At 43.1% G+C, this 15,548-nt stretch overlaps 3 protein-coding genes and 1 long non-coding RNA gene across 6 annotated transcripts; 2 read left to right on the plus strand and 2 right to left on the minus strand.

The window, feature by feature from the left end:
• The first annotated feature begins 126 nt into the window (after positions 1 to 126).
• LOC131104712 (intermediate filament protein ON3-like) lies at positions 127 to 2,843 on the plus strand. Its single transcript, XM_058052200.1, has 8 exons — positions 127 to 285; positions 1,155 to 1,363; positions 1,438 to 1,651; positions 1,712 to 1,876; positions 1,942 to 2,067; positions 2,144 to 2,364; positions 2,431 to 2,456; positions 2,836 to 2,843. Exons 1-8 carry the CDS (start codon positions 127 to 129, stop codon positions 2,841 to 2,843), a joined length of 1,128 nt encoding a protein of 375 aa, XP_057908183.1.
• gpbar1 (G protein-coupled bile acid receptor 1) lies at positions 565 to 7,632 on the minus strand. Of its 2 annotated transcripts, none has more exons than XM_058052229.1 (2): positions 7,484 to 7,632; positions 565 to 5,791 (listed from the first exon to the last, which is right to left on the minus strand). In XM_058052229.1, the coding sequence occupies exon 2, from the start codon at positions 5,733 to 5,735 to the stop codon at positions 4,734 to 4,736; it is 1,002 nt and encodes a 333-aa protein (XP_057908212.1). In that variant the 5' UTR covers positions 5,736 to 5,791; positions 7,484 to 7,632; the 3' UTR covers positions 565 to 4,733. The 2 variants fall into 2 exon arrangements, with proteins under 2 accessions (XP_057908212.1, XP_057908213.1); XM_058052230.1 differs by lacking the exon at positions 7,484 to 7,632 and adding an exon at positions 6,316 to 6,833.
• LOC131104732 (uncharacterized) lies at positions 6,467 to 10,240 on the plus strand. Of its 2 annotated transcripts, none has more exons than XR_009119821.1 (3): positions 6,467 to 6,648; positions 7,534 to 7,732; positions 7,891 to 10,240. It is a non-coding gene; the product is annotated as an uncharacterized LOC131104732 (long non-coding RNA). The 2 variants fall into 2 exon arrangements; XR_009119822.1 differs by lacking the exon at positions 6,467 to 6,648 and adding an exon at positions 6,947 to 7,047.
• Positions 8,488 to 15,270, minus strand: aamp (angio-associated, migratory cell protein). The gene is made up of 11 exons (XM_058052227.1): positions 14,768 to 15,270; positions 13,669 to 13,803; positions 13,458 to 13,577; positions 12,377 to 12,516; positions 12,149 to 12,293; positions 11,986 to 12,069; positions 11,198 to 11,313; positions 11,019 to 11,113; positions 10,848 to 10,938; positions 10,611 to 10,765; positions 8,488 to 10,197 (listed from the first exon to the last, which is right to left on the minus strand). Exons 1-11 carry the CDS (start codon positions 14,856 to 14,858, stop codon positions 10,122 to 10,124), a joined length of 1,248 nt encoding a protein of 415 aa, XP_057908210.1. The 5' UTR covers positions 14,859 to 15,270; the 3' UTR covers positions 8,488 to 10,121.
• Positions 15,271 to 15,548: the final 278 nt, after the last annotated feature.

Below are 15,548 nucleotides of genomic sequence, written 5' to 3' on the forward strand. Positions count from 1 at the left end.
CTTTCAGGATTGGACACAAGCAGAGCAGGAGGGCGGAGCCTCGTGGTCCACCGCCTCTTTAAATCCAGGTGAGCGTCTCGGGTACCTTCACTTGACTTCCTGCATCCTGCACCTTCACGCCTCAGGATGTCCAAAGGCAGAGATTACAGCAGCCAGTCGTACACGCCCGGCGGCCCGCCCCTGCCTAGAAGCTACCCGACAGGCAACCTGGACTCAGCCGGCAAGTCCAGGGAGAGGGACGACATGGTGGGACTCAATGACAAGTTTGTCAGTCTGATTGAAAAGGTGAGTTATAGCAAATTCTGCTGCACGGTTATGTATTTACATGGGGGGGGCAAAGTTCTAATTAAAGAATTAAATATTTTTGGGAAAATTAGGTTAAGAGAATAAAGTCCATATATTATGGCAATAAAGTCATATTTATATATATAAATATATATATTATATATAAGAAAGTCAGAATTACAAGAAGGAAAAAATCTGAGGAGTTGGAATGGTTGGAAAATTAAAAAAACAGCTGTTTTAGGAAATTAAACTCTGAATATTTAGAGAAAAAAGTGGCAATTTTACGAGAATAAACGCTGAATATTATGTGGAAAATATATCATTTTTAATAGAATAGAAGGAAAAAAGCTGAAAGAAACAGAACAAAAGAATTGAAATATTAAAGAAAAACTGCATTTTTTTAAAAGTTGTAATAGTATTATTAAATGGGGGGGCTGTCATGGCTGTCATGAAAAGGTAGGACCTTTATATGTGTCAATCAGTAAAGTTATGAATGCATGATATGATGAGTATGATGTCTATGAAGCTAATAGTACAGCAGGTACAGTATTCAAAAACATTTCATTGCGCCCCCGTGTGGACAATTTGTTAGCCTACAGTCTAATATTAGTGTTTTGCTGCATTGGTATATGGTATTGCATATATACAGTACATATGTTGAAAATGTATAAATATAAGGAGAATGGACATTGGATCTTAAGGAGGTTCCAAGTAGGCCTTCAAAATGCAAAAAGAAGAAATGGGAGTGAAACAAAAACATTTTTGAGAAGCAATTTCTTCCATCCAAGCATCAAAGTGAACAATTCTGTCGACAATTCTGACGAGCTGTCATCATCATTCATGAGCAAGCGGCCATCTTTGTGTCTCAGGTGAAACAGCAGGAGGACGAGAACCGAAAGCTGGACACCAAGCTGAAGATCCTGAAGGAGCAGGAGGCCTACCAGGGCAAGGTGGAGGGCGTGGCGAAGCAGCTGGAGGAGGAGCTGAGGCGGCAGATTGACAAATTGCTGGATGACCACGCCAAGCTGGAGGATGAGCTGCGGGGGAAGCAGGAAGAGGTGGAGAACACCAAGGAGAGGTCAGCAGGGTCGGAGTTGTCATGAGACGTGGGGGCCGACCATGACTGGTGTTTGACTCCTGCTTTGGCTTCAGGTATGAGGATGAGTTGCTGAAGAAAGCGGAACTGGAGAATGACTTCATCATCACCAAAAAGGTAAGCGTATCGTTTGTGATGTTTAGGACGATGCGTAACGTCTGTGTGCGACAACAGGATGCAGACGAAGGTCACCTGGAAGCTGTACATCTGACGCTGGAGTTGGAGGATCTCATTGGCCAGTTGGAGTTCCTCAGGGTCGGCTATGATGAGGTAAAGACAACTTTTATTTTCTTCAACAACTTTTCTGTTAACCAAAGCGCTCCTTTGTAGGAGATTAAAGAGCTGGAATCTCAAATCCACAACGAGACTGTGATTTTACGGGAGAACGCCACGCGGTCGCTGGACATGGACGAGATTGTGGAGAGCGTCAAGAGTCAGTACGCCGACATGGCGGCTCGCACCCGGGAGGAGGCAGAGCAGTGGAACCGGAAGAAGGTGAGGAGCAGGAAGAGATCAGCAGTGACATTGATGTTGCTTGAAGGTCCTCCTCCTGCCCTCAGATGGATGTCATGCTTCTGAAGGTAGGACAGTGTGAACAGGAAGTCCGGGACGTAAGGCGAGAGATCTCAGACGCGGCACGCCTCATCAGGAGACTGAACGTCGACCTGGATGCTCTCAAAAGGAAGGTTTGTTTTCAAGCAGTCTCAGCTGCATCTGCTCATGCGCCTCCTCCACCTGGTCTCTTCATCACCTCCACCCCAGGAGGACACCGTGAGGAAGGACATCCAGGATGCAACTACAGAAGGCGACGTAAGCTTGGAGAGGGCCCGCCATGACATTGCTCAGCTGGAGGAGGCCTCGAGGAGAGCCAAGCATGACCTGGCCGGTCAGATCCGGGAACACCAAGAACTGATGAACCTCAAGCTGGCCTTGGACATTGAGATCGCCACCTATCGTAAGCTGCTGGAGGGCGAGGAGCAGAGGTGCGTACGGGCGGCTTCATTGAAACCTTGGAAGAACGTAGATCTTTACGCTTCTTCTCTTTGCAGGATGAACCAGCTTGTGTGTCACTCAGGTGAGACTCAAACTAGCGTTTTTACATTAATGGAAGAATCATGTCAACATAAGAGGTTGTCGACATAACCAGAAGCAAAACTGCCACTGCAAGATTCAGTTTTCAGCATTGTAGCAAAAATGCAAAACACAGTGGGACCTGTTTATGTTGATGCCCATCGGACTGACTCACGTCAACATAAGCGGTTGTCGACATAACTAGCCATTGCAAGATGCCGTTTTCGAGATTGTTGTAAAAATGGCAAATAGAGCGGACCAGGAAGTGGTCTGCTTACACATGGAAAAGAGATCAGTGTAGAATTGCCAGGACATGAAATGTAATCCAAGGCCACGCTGACCCACGTTGGGTCCCACTAAATCCAAACCTTTCTTCTGCCCAGCTTTCTAACAAGCAAGCAGCCGACCACGCGCTTGCTCGCCTGCCACCTGAGAAACCAACCACCAACCTCAGCGAATAGCTGTCTTATCTAGTCTCTTTGTGAATCAGCGCAATGCCATGCATCCACTTTTCCTTTCTTAGTGAGTCAAAAATACGCTTTTTATTATCTTGTCTGTCTCTCACCTGCAGATATGGCAATAAATAAATGATGCAACACGACCAAAATGTCTGCAGGACGAAGCCTTTGTTGTTTTAATAAGGACAGCATCCTCTTTGTGACTAATATTACCTGTCTCGCAGTGTGGAAAACATATTTGTACATGGACCAAACATACAGCATGCATCCCATCTCTCCTCACGGCACGCATCACTTGGCCTCGTTTGCTCCTAATGTCATTAAAGCTGGCTCTTCCTCCTCGGTTTGTCTCCTTTCCACCCACGTGCGGCATGCCAGACATGGCCTTACCAATACGTAATAAGGAGGAGAAGACATGACAGCAACAGAGCACATGTTTGCCGTGCTGTGAATTCTCATTCCTTCTTCATGCAACAAAAGGCCCGTCTTGTCTGTGTCTTTTTACTCTTGATGAATCGGACTAGTCTGGGGAGCCGCGTCCCTCTCGCCTCCCCAGCGCGCATACCAGTACATAGATAAACACCGCTGAGCAAAGTCGGAATAAACATTGCAGGCGGGAGGTAGACACAAAAACTGGCGACCATCATTTCAAGAGCAGACAAAAATAAAAAGGCATCTTGCAGCAAAACTATACACAGCCTACTGCTTATGTTCCGTTTGGCAACCAGGACAGGGTCGGCACTCGGCAGGCAGATCCAAATATCCACAGAAGTGGCATCAGATGCCGTATTATTATGTTGATAATACTGACATTTCAAGTTGAAAGAATCTTTGTCGGCACAGCCTAAAAATGTTCAATCAAATATCAGTATCGGCATCGCCTTAAATATTTTTCTTTTTTCCTCATAAACTCATGAGTTTATTCTCGTAACAAATTTACAACTTTATGCTTGTAACATTATGTCTTTTTTTTCTCATAAATTTATGATTTTTTTCTTGTAAACTTATGACTTTACTCTTGTAAATTTATGATTTTTACATCTTATTTTTTTGTGAATTTATGACGTATGACTTACATCACATTCAGATTTTTTTCTCGTAAACGTATGACTTTATTCTCATAATTTCATATTTTTGTTCTTGTAAATTTACAAATGTTTCCTCGGAAATGTATGATTTTCTTTCTCAAATGCATGACTTTTTTCTCATTAACCTATGACTTTATTGTCCTAACATTGTGTTTTTTTCCTTATAAATTCTTGTTGTTTTCTCTTAATTTTTTTCTTCGAAACTTTCTCGTAAATTTATTTATCGTAAACTTGTTACCCCTCAATTTATGATTTTTTTCCCTCATTAATTCACAACTTTATTCTCCTAATATTACATATTTTTTTCTAAATGTAAAATGTATGATTTTTTTTGCCATAAATGTACTTTATTTAACTTTATTTCGTAAACTTACGACTTTATCCTTGTACATTTTTCAATGTTGTCTCGTCAATGTACAACTTTATACTTGTAATATTACTTTTTTTCTTGTAAATCAACAACTTTTTTCTCTTAAAGTTAAACTGAAGAATTTGTGAAACTTTCAAGTAAAAAGTATCAGCATTACCTAATATCTTAATATGTTCATTCTGACTCCAATCGTGTTCACAGGGATTCAGGATGTTGAAAGAACCTGGTCCTGTATTAAATATTGTCAATGTGTACACAAATAAATGTGTTGCTAGAACACGTTTTGATCGTGGTCCAACAATCTTGAAAATGTCTCAATAATGGAACATTACTGACACCTAGCGGCCACAATAATATAACTGCCGTCAGACTACTGACCCGCGTGGTGTCTGCGTGGTCTGCCTCAACCTGTCTCGAAGTTTGAGAAGCAGCTTGTGGGCGGGTTCCGTGTACTGCTTGTTGGCGAGGCCCAAGACCAGCGGCACCACCGCCATACTGCCGATACCGGTGCACGAGAGCACGATATGAGTGGTGGAGGTCCACCTGGTGTCGCTCATCAGGAAGGACATGCACACGTGCATGTAGATGAGGTACGGAACCCAGCACGCCAGGAACGTGAGCGACACTGCCACCACGCAGCGAGTGTAGCGCAGATTCAGCCTGTGCTCCCTGTCCGAGGCTTGCCCGCGCTCCACAGAGCGATGGAGACGGCAGATGTCTCTAAGCTGGCCCCGGGTGATCCACAGGACGCGGCCGGTCATGGCAGCGATGGTGAAAATGGCGGGCAAGACGAGCCCGTACACTTCCAGGTAGAGGAAGGGGTTGGGGAACACGCGTCTGTATGAACAGCAAATGGTCACGTTGGTGGAGCAGTTCGACACGGGTGTCCACTTCTGTCCATGAGCGCAGCAGCCATGCCAGTCTGGACCGGTCCAGTTGTTCCAACCAAAAGCCGGCAGGGACGCGTACAGAAGCGGCGGCGCCCACACCAGCAGCAGGGCCAGAGGGAAACTGCGATGCATCCACAAGTTGCTGTAGTGCAGGGGTTCCACGATGCAAATATAACGTTCGTAGTGCACCATCACCAGGTTGAGAAGGAACGCCAGGAACAGGAAGTTTGGGAAGATGTGTGCCACGAGGCAAGAGCCGAAGCTCAGCTCTCGGTTGTGCGCCATGAGAGGAATGAAAGGCAGCGCCACGCCCGTGCACATGTCTGCCACCAACAAGCTCAGGAAGAAGTAGTTGGGCGTGTTGTGAAGCTGGCGGTTCCACAAGATGCCCGAGATGATGACCAGGTTGGCAAGGATGATGGAAGTGGACAGCGGGACCGTGATGGCGTAGATGAGGTGCTCCTCCTCTCTGGCCATCCTGGGTGAAAATGTGAGGAACGAACCAGCTTCACTCCCATCAATGAGCGGTGACCCTGTGGAACACCCAAATGGCACATTGAGGTTTGTGTGCAGGCGTACCGTGTTATTCATGCACCCCAAAAGTCCCGGGCTGTCAACCTGATGTCCAGCGCAGCTCTGCAGGTGTCGGGGAGTGAGGTTTATGCAACATACTGTCATACAGCTGCTTTTGTGCAATTGTTTAAACAATACTTTGTTATTGTTTTACCTTAAAATGCATGTCAGGCAGTATGGCAGCCATTTCATTGGACGAAAACACTATCACGACAGCTTTTAGCAGTTAGTTTACTACCTATTACTACCTTTTACAAAGCATTGTAAATCATTGTAAAGGTGAGAGGCGTTCCCCAGGCAGTACAGTGTTCCCTCGCTACATTGCGGTTCACCTTTCGCGGGTTTCTCAAGTGTAATTGTGAATATATTTTTAACAGTGTGTGTTCTGTGTCCTTGTGATGCATTAGAGCGATTTATCTGTCCTCCGTTGTATGTTTTCTTATGGGATTTACTGCTCTACCAGTAGAGGGTATTGTATACTCACGTTGAAGGTTGTATACAGCTCCATCTCGTCTGTGTATTTAAGTTTCTGTACGAGCAATTAGGAACACACAGCAGACAATAGCTGGCCAAATTTAGAGCTGCAGGAGTCCTTATTGGCTAAAGGAGAAGCCGCCCATTGTGCTCTGCGTCCCGATTGGCTGTATACTTTTGTCAATCAATCTCCTTCGCGCTGTCGCTAGAAGACGGCTTGCTAATCGCCAATAATCAATAGAAGAAGCTAAACCAATTAAATGAATCTTCTACGTTGCAGGAGTAGGACGCGAAGGAAGAAGACGGCCGGAGGAATAGAAGCACAGTAAGAGCAGTGAATATGGTGAGTCATTGAATGACTTATTGTGTCTAATCTGTTAGATTGCTCATTAAGATTAAAACCAAATAGCACTTTGAGAGTGTTTAAAATGTGAGGAAAATGTTATGCCTTTCTGAGAAAAGTGTATAAAGTGTATTGTGAGGGAAGTTACAGCCTTTAAACATACATGATAATTGTAAACGGATAAAATTGGCTACTTTCACTGATTACTAGCTGCGCCCTGATTGGCTGGAGACGATTGTCAATCAATCTCCTTCGCGCCGTCGCTAGCTAACTGCTTGGTCTGCTAGCTAACCGCCAATAAACGATAAAAGAAGCTAAATCGACTAAACGAATCTTCTACGGTTCAAGTAGGATGAAGACGGCAGGAGGAATAGAAGCACAGTCAGAGCAGTGAATTTGGTGAATCACTTAATAACTTATTGTGTCCAATCCAGTAGATTGCCCATTAGAATTCACAACAATTACAACTTTGAGAGTGTTTCAAATGTGTGGAAAATGTTATGACTGTCTGAGAAAAGTAACAGCCTAAAAACATAGTATGACAACTAACTACTTTCACTGATTAGGGGCTATTTTTGGAACCTGTCCCCCTATAAATGAGGGACCAGTATTCACACCGTTTTTCAGTGAACATCACAAGGATGTTGCATAAAATCCTGACACATTTTTTCTGAAAGGCAGCTAAGCTGGAGCAATATTTGCATTCAAATAAAAGCATGTACAGGACATCCATGCGCTTTATGGTGTTCTGCTCCCCACCTGTCTCCTCAGGTCAGGTCATAAAAAAGACCTGGTATCCGAAATATGACACATTTACAGAATAAAGCACATTTACCGTTCAGAAAGTCATGTTGATATCATCCCTCCTGTCTGTCACACATGCAGTCTGATGGCCGCTTCTCTTCAGTTGTCCCTGGGTTGTGGAAACATCAGCAGACACTCCACAAATGTAGCCAGAGCGTCTTCTACGTCTGTCGACATGCTGCCAAGGGGAGGTGCACACTCAACAGAGGAGGAGTCTCTCCTGACCCACTGACTTGGACTCTCAGTCCCTTCACCTCAGTTCTCCAATCCCAATGATAAGGTTAGAATGTTCCTTCTTTTCATAGCATCCTCTCTGCCAGGTTCCTCGACATCCCTTAGAAGAGCATGTGGTGCAGGACACCTCATTTTCATATGATATCAGCATGTGATAGTAGATACTGGAACACACAATACCATGTCTGTCTTAATTCACAACAGCTGTCATGCCCGCCTCGTATCTAAACACAGTGTCTGATGGAAGGTCGGCGGGGGCCCTCTTTGTTTGCCAAACACAGAAGCCTCCTTCCACGATAGTTTGGAGCAGAGCCGCTCGCCGGCCAGGATGGATGAGCCCCTGTGGATAACACTTTTAAACACAGCCTAGAAGTGTCTAGAAAGACACAACGCAGAGAGGGCAGGCTGGATAGGAAGTGAAACACCAGAACCTGCACTATTAAAGTGAACATCAGAACCTCATCAGACCCAGAAAAAATAAAATAAAAAAAAGAAATGTATTTAACTTAACTTTTAATTTCAGGGTGTCAGGGGGTGAAGTCTTTCCAATGAGCGGGTCATGTTTTCAGTTGAAAAACCATATCTGGTTAGTTATTCTAGTCGTAGTGCTGTGTAATGTCTTCCTCGCCCATCTGTTGCCATGGCAGGCAGCGCACATTTAATCAGGCCAGGCATCGCCCGCGTCAAGACCCAACCCACCTCACCGTCTTCCAGCAGGCGTGTAACTAATTCAAAAGTTCAGATGTCCAGATGAATTACAACGACCAAGCAGAGGGAGCACAGGGAGGTTTTTACTGTTGGTAGGAAGAAACACTCATGCACAGGATGTTTTTGCTGGCAAACAAAAGAAACAGAAACCGGTCAGAAACAGAAGGTCATCCTTCTTATGGTTTCAAATTTGTGTCCATGTACGTCAAAATGGCAGACCTAACTCAACTAGACTGGCTGCTTCCAACATAAATACGCTTTGCTTCCAGCCTGGCGGACTTCTCGAGGAGATATAAAACACAAGGACACAATCTTAAGATCAGTTCTTGTCTCCATCATGACTCAGATTTAACATTTGCTTTTGTTTGGTAAAATGTCGCCACAAGAAATCACAGCTGGCGTGGTGCGATGTTATCGCTATAATTTCAATCCCACCAACCAGAAGGGAACTTTATGACTAATTTGACATTTTCAGATATTTTTATTTTGTAAAATGACTTTAAACATCATTTTATAGATTATTAATGATATATTATTTTACATTTGACAATCATTTACATCTACATTTGAAAACAAAGTTTTGTGTTATAATTGGTTATTAGGAACAGCATTTCAGCACGTTCTGTTTACATTAGCGGTGTCCAACAGTAAAAAATAAAATGTGAAAATAAAAGAAAAAGTACGAGAATATTGTAATATGAGAAAACAGTCATTTTAGTAGCATGAAGTTGAAATATTCAAGAAAATATATAAAAAAACAACAAATAGGTTAAGGAAAAAGTTATATTGTGAACAAGTTGAAAACATTATGGTTGAAGTTATAATTATAAGAAGAAAATTGGAATAGTTGGAAACTTTTTATGAAAAGCAGGAGCAGGAAGAGAAAAAAGCAGCTTCAATTGTACAAGAATAAAATTCTAAATCGTCAAAAACCATCACCATATTGTAATATGATGTCATTTTAATAGCATGCTGTGGTGTTGAAATATATATTTAAAAAAATCAAAAATATGAGAATAAAGTCCTACCATAAGAAGAAAGCGATTATTTAAAAGAAAGTAGGAATTGTGGGGGAGAAATGTTCATACTAATAATAAGCCTGAGCTGCAGGTTTTTTTTTGTGAAATATACTGAATATGGCATCTCAGCACATCTAAAATATCAAAGTGGCCCTTGCATCCTTTTATTTTTCACTATGAGGCCCAGGGTCGCTCATAGTGAGGCCCATAAATTATGAGCTGCTGGCCCATAAAATGAGCTTTGTCAGGTTTGAGCGTGTGATGTGACGTGTTTGCTTCCTTTGTAGCTGGTGAACGATGGTAATTAAAGAGAGAAGGGGAGTTTTGTTGCAGCTGGAACTAATCAATGCATTGGAGTTTGCGGAGCTGTACACAGGAAATTATGTTTTGCTGAGTACATGTTGGCAGGTTTGCAGTTGGGGAGCCGAAAGCGAATAAACAGAAAAAGCAGTCTTTTCAGATTTTTCTGATGTTTACACGAGTGGACTGGTCAGAAGATTAAGATAAAAGTTGGAGAGGGAAGATAATTTAATGCATTCTTGTTCAGCCACAAGAATAGAGCACAGACGCAATAAGCGGAAATCTTTTCCTCCACTGGGTCACGAATGTGGCTAAGATATAGGAACGAAAGATGCGGTCCTTATTCCTGAGAATTGAAGGTTGTCTTTCCTAACTTCTCTCTCATTGGCTCCTTTTTTTAAAAGTTTTTTATCGATCGGGTCTTTGGAGGCAGAAAACTTTGGCTTTGTTGTCTCCTGAGGCAGTGACCGCCAGCGTCGCCTCTCTGCAAGAAAACCAGAGTAAACAATGGGACCCGTTAAAATTGGCTGTTGGTAATAAAAAAATAATAATAAAAAGTGGAAATCCATTTGAAGCTGCCATTGTATTACATTGATGAGACAATAAGCCACAACAAGGATCTGCTGATGTGCGAGTGTGTTGTCTTGTTAATGTTTTTATATAAATAAATGTCTTCTTTTCTATTAGCCATGTTGGGTAATGCAAGTGTAAAAGTGACTTTGGGGGTGTTATTGCATGTCTAGAGGTCTCAGAAAATGTAATGTAGCTCGCAAGCAGGTTTTCTATGCCATAACTACAGAAATATTCAATTTATTAATACTGAATCCTACTTCACAGAAATTTACTTATCTCGAAGGGACGACTGTATGTGGGCTAGGTGGAGATGTTCCATCATACCTGTTAACAGTGAAGTCTAGGATCTCTGCAGCGTGGCCACGGTACTCGGACACCAGGTTGCCAGAGCGAGCGTCCCACTGACGCAGCGCTCCATCTAAACTGCATGTAGACACCACAGAAGAAGACTCCTCCCACTGTAGGTGAACGATACCTGTCTGGGGGGGGACAGAGTTTCAGGGTTATTGGGGTGGGCTGGACATCATTTAAAAAAGCAAACGCTCTGACCGGGATGCACACCTCATGTCGGCAGCTGTGTCGCAGGACCTGTGTGGAGAGATCATAGATGGCCAAGGTGCCATCCAGGTATGCCACGGCGATGAGGGGAAGGCTGCAGAAGACAAGATTGCCCACACTGTTTACAAACAAGCCTCGTTCTTATTAACTAAAGAAATCACATCCAATGGTTACATGTTGCACAATCCCACAGATTCAACAGAGTTGGATTCTTCCTCGTCCCTCGACCCTTTGGCTTTGAGCCCCTCCAGAGAGAACACTCCCACCACCTTGCAGAAATCCATCAACAAAAACACACATTAGGAGTCTCAAAAATGTGTCGTCTATCCGCCCCGTGTTGCCATGGTACCCACCTTGCCGGTTGCAGTGTTGATGAGCTTTGCACAGCCATCCACTGAGCCAGTGAGTACCAGAGATCCGTCCTTGTTGCATGCAAGACAGGTCAGCGCCCCCTTGTGGCCATCCTGACCTGTTGTAAAACAAAGGCATGATCCTGTCCCTCGCAGTTAATTGGTGATAAGTGAATTTCCACAATCTACCATCTGCATACATACTGCAACATTAACCTCTATACATGAAACAACCATATAGTCACTGTTACACTTGTAATAGCCAATACAGTAGACATAGTTGACAAAATGAAGATAACAGACTCGCATGTTATGAGTCCATTGTTTGTTTCTAGATGGTTTATTCCTGCAGTGGCAAAAGTCTCATCAATGTCGTATAGTGGGGGCTTTATATGGCTTTACACTGGTGTTTCCCAAAATAGTCCACACAATAAGAGTGAATAAGCCATCTAAGACAGAAATTAAACTGTGTTTCCCGGGGACCTTAGTGGTGGGCGAACAGACGTGTGGAGGACAGGAAGTGATGTTGGAGGTTCAGAGTTGAGCTCTAGCTTGTGTGTAATGGTCCAAACAGTAGCGCGTGTTATGATTAATATTATTACAGTAATCCCCCACCACCTCATGTTTACATTCTTGCCGCTTCACGCTCACCGTTTTTAAGATCATAAAATATAATAAATGCTACTGTTTTGTAAGGCTTCAAACGGGGCCTGAGACACTGCCTGTTGAGTGAGTAAAAGCTGTGTGTTGTAGCTGAGTTTCTCATGTTCCAAGCTGAAGTAAAAACTCACCTTTAATGACATGGATGGTGTTGCCCTGCTTCAAGTCCCACAAGCGCACCGTTCCATCCTCATAACCCACCACAGCGCGTTTACCTGAGGAGAAAATAAAATTGAAAGAAATTTAACCCTGATAGAAGTACCTCACTTTGTGGGGAGTGTCTATATGGTGTACCATCAGGAAGGATCTTTCCACTCGTGGCTTGGCACGAAGAACTCTGAAATGTTTTACAGTCACCGCTGGGGATCTTCCACATCCACATGTTCCCATCATCAGTTCCTGCAAGCAGCACTGGAGCACAAGGATGCCACTCCAGCCACTACGGGTTGGGGGGTTGGGGGGAGGGGGGGGGGTTAATGGGGCAAACAACCACTTTCCTCCAGTTGACCATACACTCTTTACCTCAAGATCTCCCACTTCGAAAGACCAGATCTCCTCTTTCGTCTCCACTTTCCAGACTTTGATCATGCCACTCATGTCCCCCGAGGCCACGAGGGAGGAGTCATGGCTGAACATGACACATGTGACCGAGTCCTTGTGTCCTGTGGAGGAGAAAAGAAAGGTGGTGTCATGCATTTTAACAGTATTAGAGCCCGCTAGACATGAAATAACACACCATAGTCACATTTACAGTTCTATTATACAATATAGGAGACATAATAAGAGAAAATTAGCAATTTAAGACATAAATAAGACTTGTGCTTGTGTTGTTGTAAATGTGTTCAATTGCTAGGGGAGTTGTATGTGTGTGTGTGTAAGTATATTATATTACTGTAACACTCTGCATAGTCAGCCATGGCATGTTTGGCGTGATGGAGTGAAAAAAGTTCTCCTAATCATTGTAGAAGTGGTAGGTTTTGGGCTTCTTAGTCCTTCCCCGCTCCGTTTCAAACACTTACATTTCAAATAAGTAAACTGGAGAGGCTAACAAGGTACCTTGATAGCCTCGCAATGTGGCGAAAACAAAGAATAATAGGAGTGCAAATGTGACTAGGGGTGTTATTTCATGTCTAGAGGGCTCTAATAATGTTAAAGCAGCTTTTCAAAATCATAAACAGGTTTTCTATGCTGTATGAAAATATTCTGTTTAATTGTTTAATTAATATTAAATATTCACTTGTGATGGTTGGGTCTGGAACCAATTAACCGCAATAAATGAAGGACGACTGTAGTCTGGAAATGACGTTAATAGGCTGATTCCACCCAGGAAACAGTCTGATTTATTAATGAACGAACATATTACTGAAAAATCATGATTGAGTGAAGCCACGAAATTCAAATTGGCGAGATACAAATAACTGTCAAGCCACTGATCCTCTAAAGCGAGTGTAGTATTATCCTTTTATTAGTATTTTATTGTCCGTCATGTGTAAGATCCAACTTACACCAAAACTCTCCTGGCATCACAGTCTAAGAATGGAACTCGCACATAACCCGAGGACCACCTGTAATGAGTGTCTGCATTCTAGCTGTGGCGACTCACCCGTGCACTCAAACATAACTTCGCCGTCGCTCACTCTCCACACGTATGCCTTATCATCTTCTCCTCCCGTAACTGCCAGGCTGTTGGTGGCCGGGTCCAAGCTCACGCAAAATACAGAGCCTTAACAGTGACAGCAGACCAAGGTCAAGTTAAAAAAACAAAGCACTACCTCTGCGTGGAGTGCGGGGTCGTGGTGGAACGCTACTAATACCGGTGTGCTTGGAGAAGGTCATCTCGCTGTCATCCTGCTCCACCTCCATCTCATCCTCCGTCTCCCAGCCCTGGTCATCATCGGCGTTAGAAGGCTCCTCAAAGTCCACATCCTCCAAGTCGTCTGCCAGGTCGTCTGTGAGTGGAAGCAAAAGGTTAGAGAAGAACCCAATTGATGACATGTTAAACGTTAACCGAACAGGCATAAATAGTCATCATAGCAAAGCAAGGAATACTGCAGCGGCAGCAGCAACAGCTTGGGGACAAGCACAGGATGGCCCGGTATATAAATAAAGAAACTGGAACTGGTTATTTGAGAGTCCACCTCAGCAGGACACGGAAATGATATGACTCAGGAGCAACAGGCTTTGAGCTCACTGTTTTACTGTCACATCAATACCAAAAAAAAAATTTATATGGCGTCTATCAATCAACTGTGAACAAGGTGAGGAGTGCAAAAACAAGTGTGTCTTGCCTACATGCCAGCATAATGGTTGACGTATCAAGGTATGGAGGTGCATGAGTGCTGCCGTCACTAGGGAGCTACAGTTCATTGAAGGAAACACGAATGCAAGCATACAGTACCATAATGTCACAGACTGCAACACGATACCTGCCCTTCAGAAGCAAAGCCACAGGGCTGAGTTAGAACATAAGGACCCTAAATGCACCTCCAAGATGACCGCTGCCACTACCTGTGCAGTGCTAGTGAATTCGTAGTTAAGGCGGTGCTGAGAAATTATGGAAGCGACACAAAATATTAACATTTTGGCCACAATGTGGACATTTTCACTTAGGGGTGTATATTCACACATTTGTGAATATACAAATGTGTAAGGTACAGTAAATGTATATTGTTATACAAGCTGTACACTGACTACTTTACATCGTATAATAGTGTCGTTTCTTTAATGTTATCCCATGAAAACCTCTAATCAAATATTTACTGATGTAGAGATATAAATGGTGCACGCACTTTCATAAAGTACCGTATGCTCTCAGTATTGTACATTTTGTGTTAAATGATGACACTGCAGCTAGAAACGTCTGTCATTCTCAATAAGGTGAATGGAGGATTGTGTGCATTATTCTCCACCAACCTGGCGTTGCCTCGGTGTCGTTCAGGTCAATGACTTCAATTATTTCTTCGTCTCCGTGAAGATCCAACGAATTTTGCTCCGTGTTGGCCATGCTGTTAGCCAGCTTAACGCGAGCAAAACAACCACTCAAGCAGAAGGCCTGCCTTTACAGTCTCACTATATTTTGTTTTTTAAAAAAAGAAATTCGTATATGGCTGAGCGCAAAAGTACAAAATCGTTAAGTGTACGGTATGTCAAAAATAACATAACATGATCTGTTAGTTGTCGTTCCACGTTGCTGTTAAGGTGTAGTAGTTTTCTCTGAATTATTTCTGCAAGGGATTGGCGTGTTTTCAGTTACAATTTTACTGACACTCGGGATTCACAAGACCACTCTTTTGGTTATTAGATTGCAGCTGAAATCGTTATTTAAATCAAAATAAACAATTACGTAAAATTTATGTAAGCTTATTTCTTTCAACAGAAAGACTACCTGGGTAAATCAAAGAGGTAAACTTTTCCCAAATCAGAAGACGGACGCATGTTAATGACGTCACAAATGCCGCGTCCTTGTCATATTAGTCGTATCCACTAGGTGACAGTCTTGGCAAGAATGAATACAGGCAGTCTTTACTCCGAAATGATTTAACTATGTTATGTTTCCATTTCCTAGGTTATGTTAACTCTTGAAAAATGGATTACAAATCACAATACTCACTTACAAGAAAAAAAAGTGAAATAGCATACTCGCAGGACAAGAATTGCATTACATTTTGGTCATGCCTGCATTAAAATAATTGGT

The sequence above is a fragment of the Doryrhamphus excisus genome, chromosome 16 (genome assembly GCF_030265055.1).
Source record: "Doryrhamphus excisus isolate RoL2022-K1 chromosome 16, RoL_Dexc_1.0, whole genome shotgun sequence".
NCBI lineage: Eukaryota > Metazoa > Chordata > Actinopteri > Syngnathiformes > Syngnathidae > Doryrhamphus > Doryrhamphus excisus.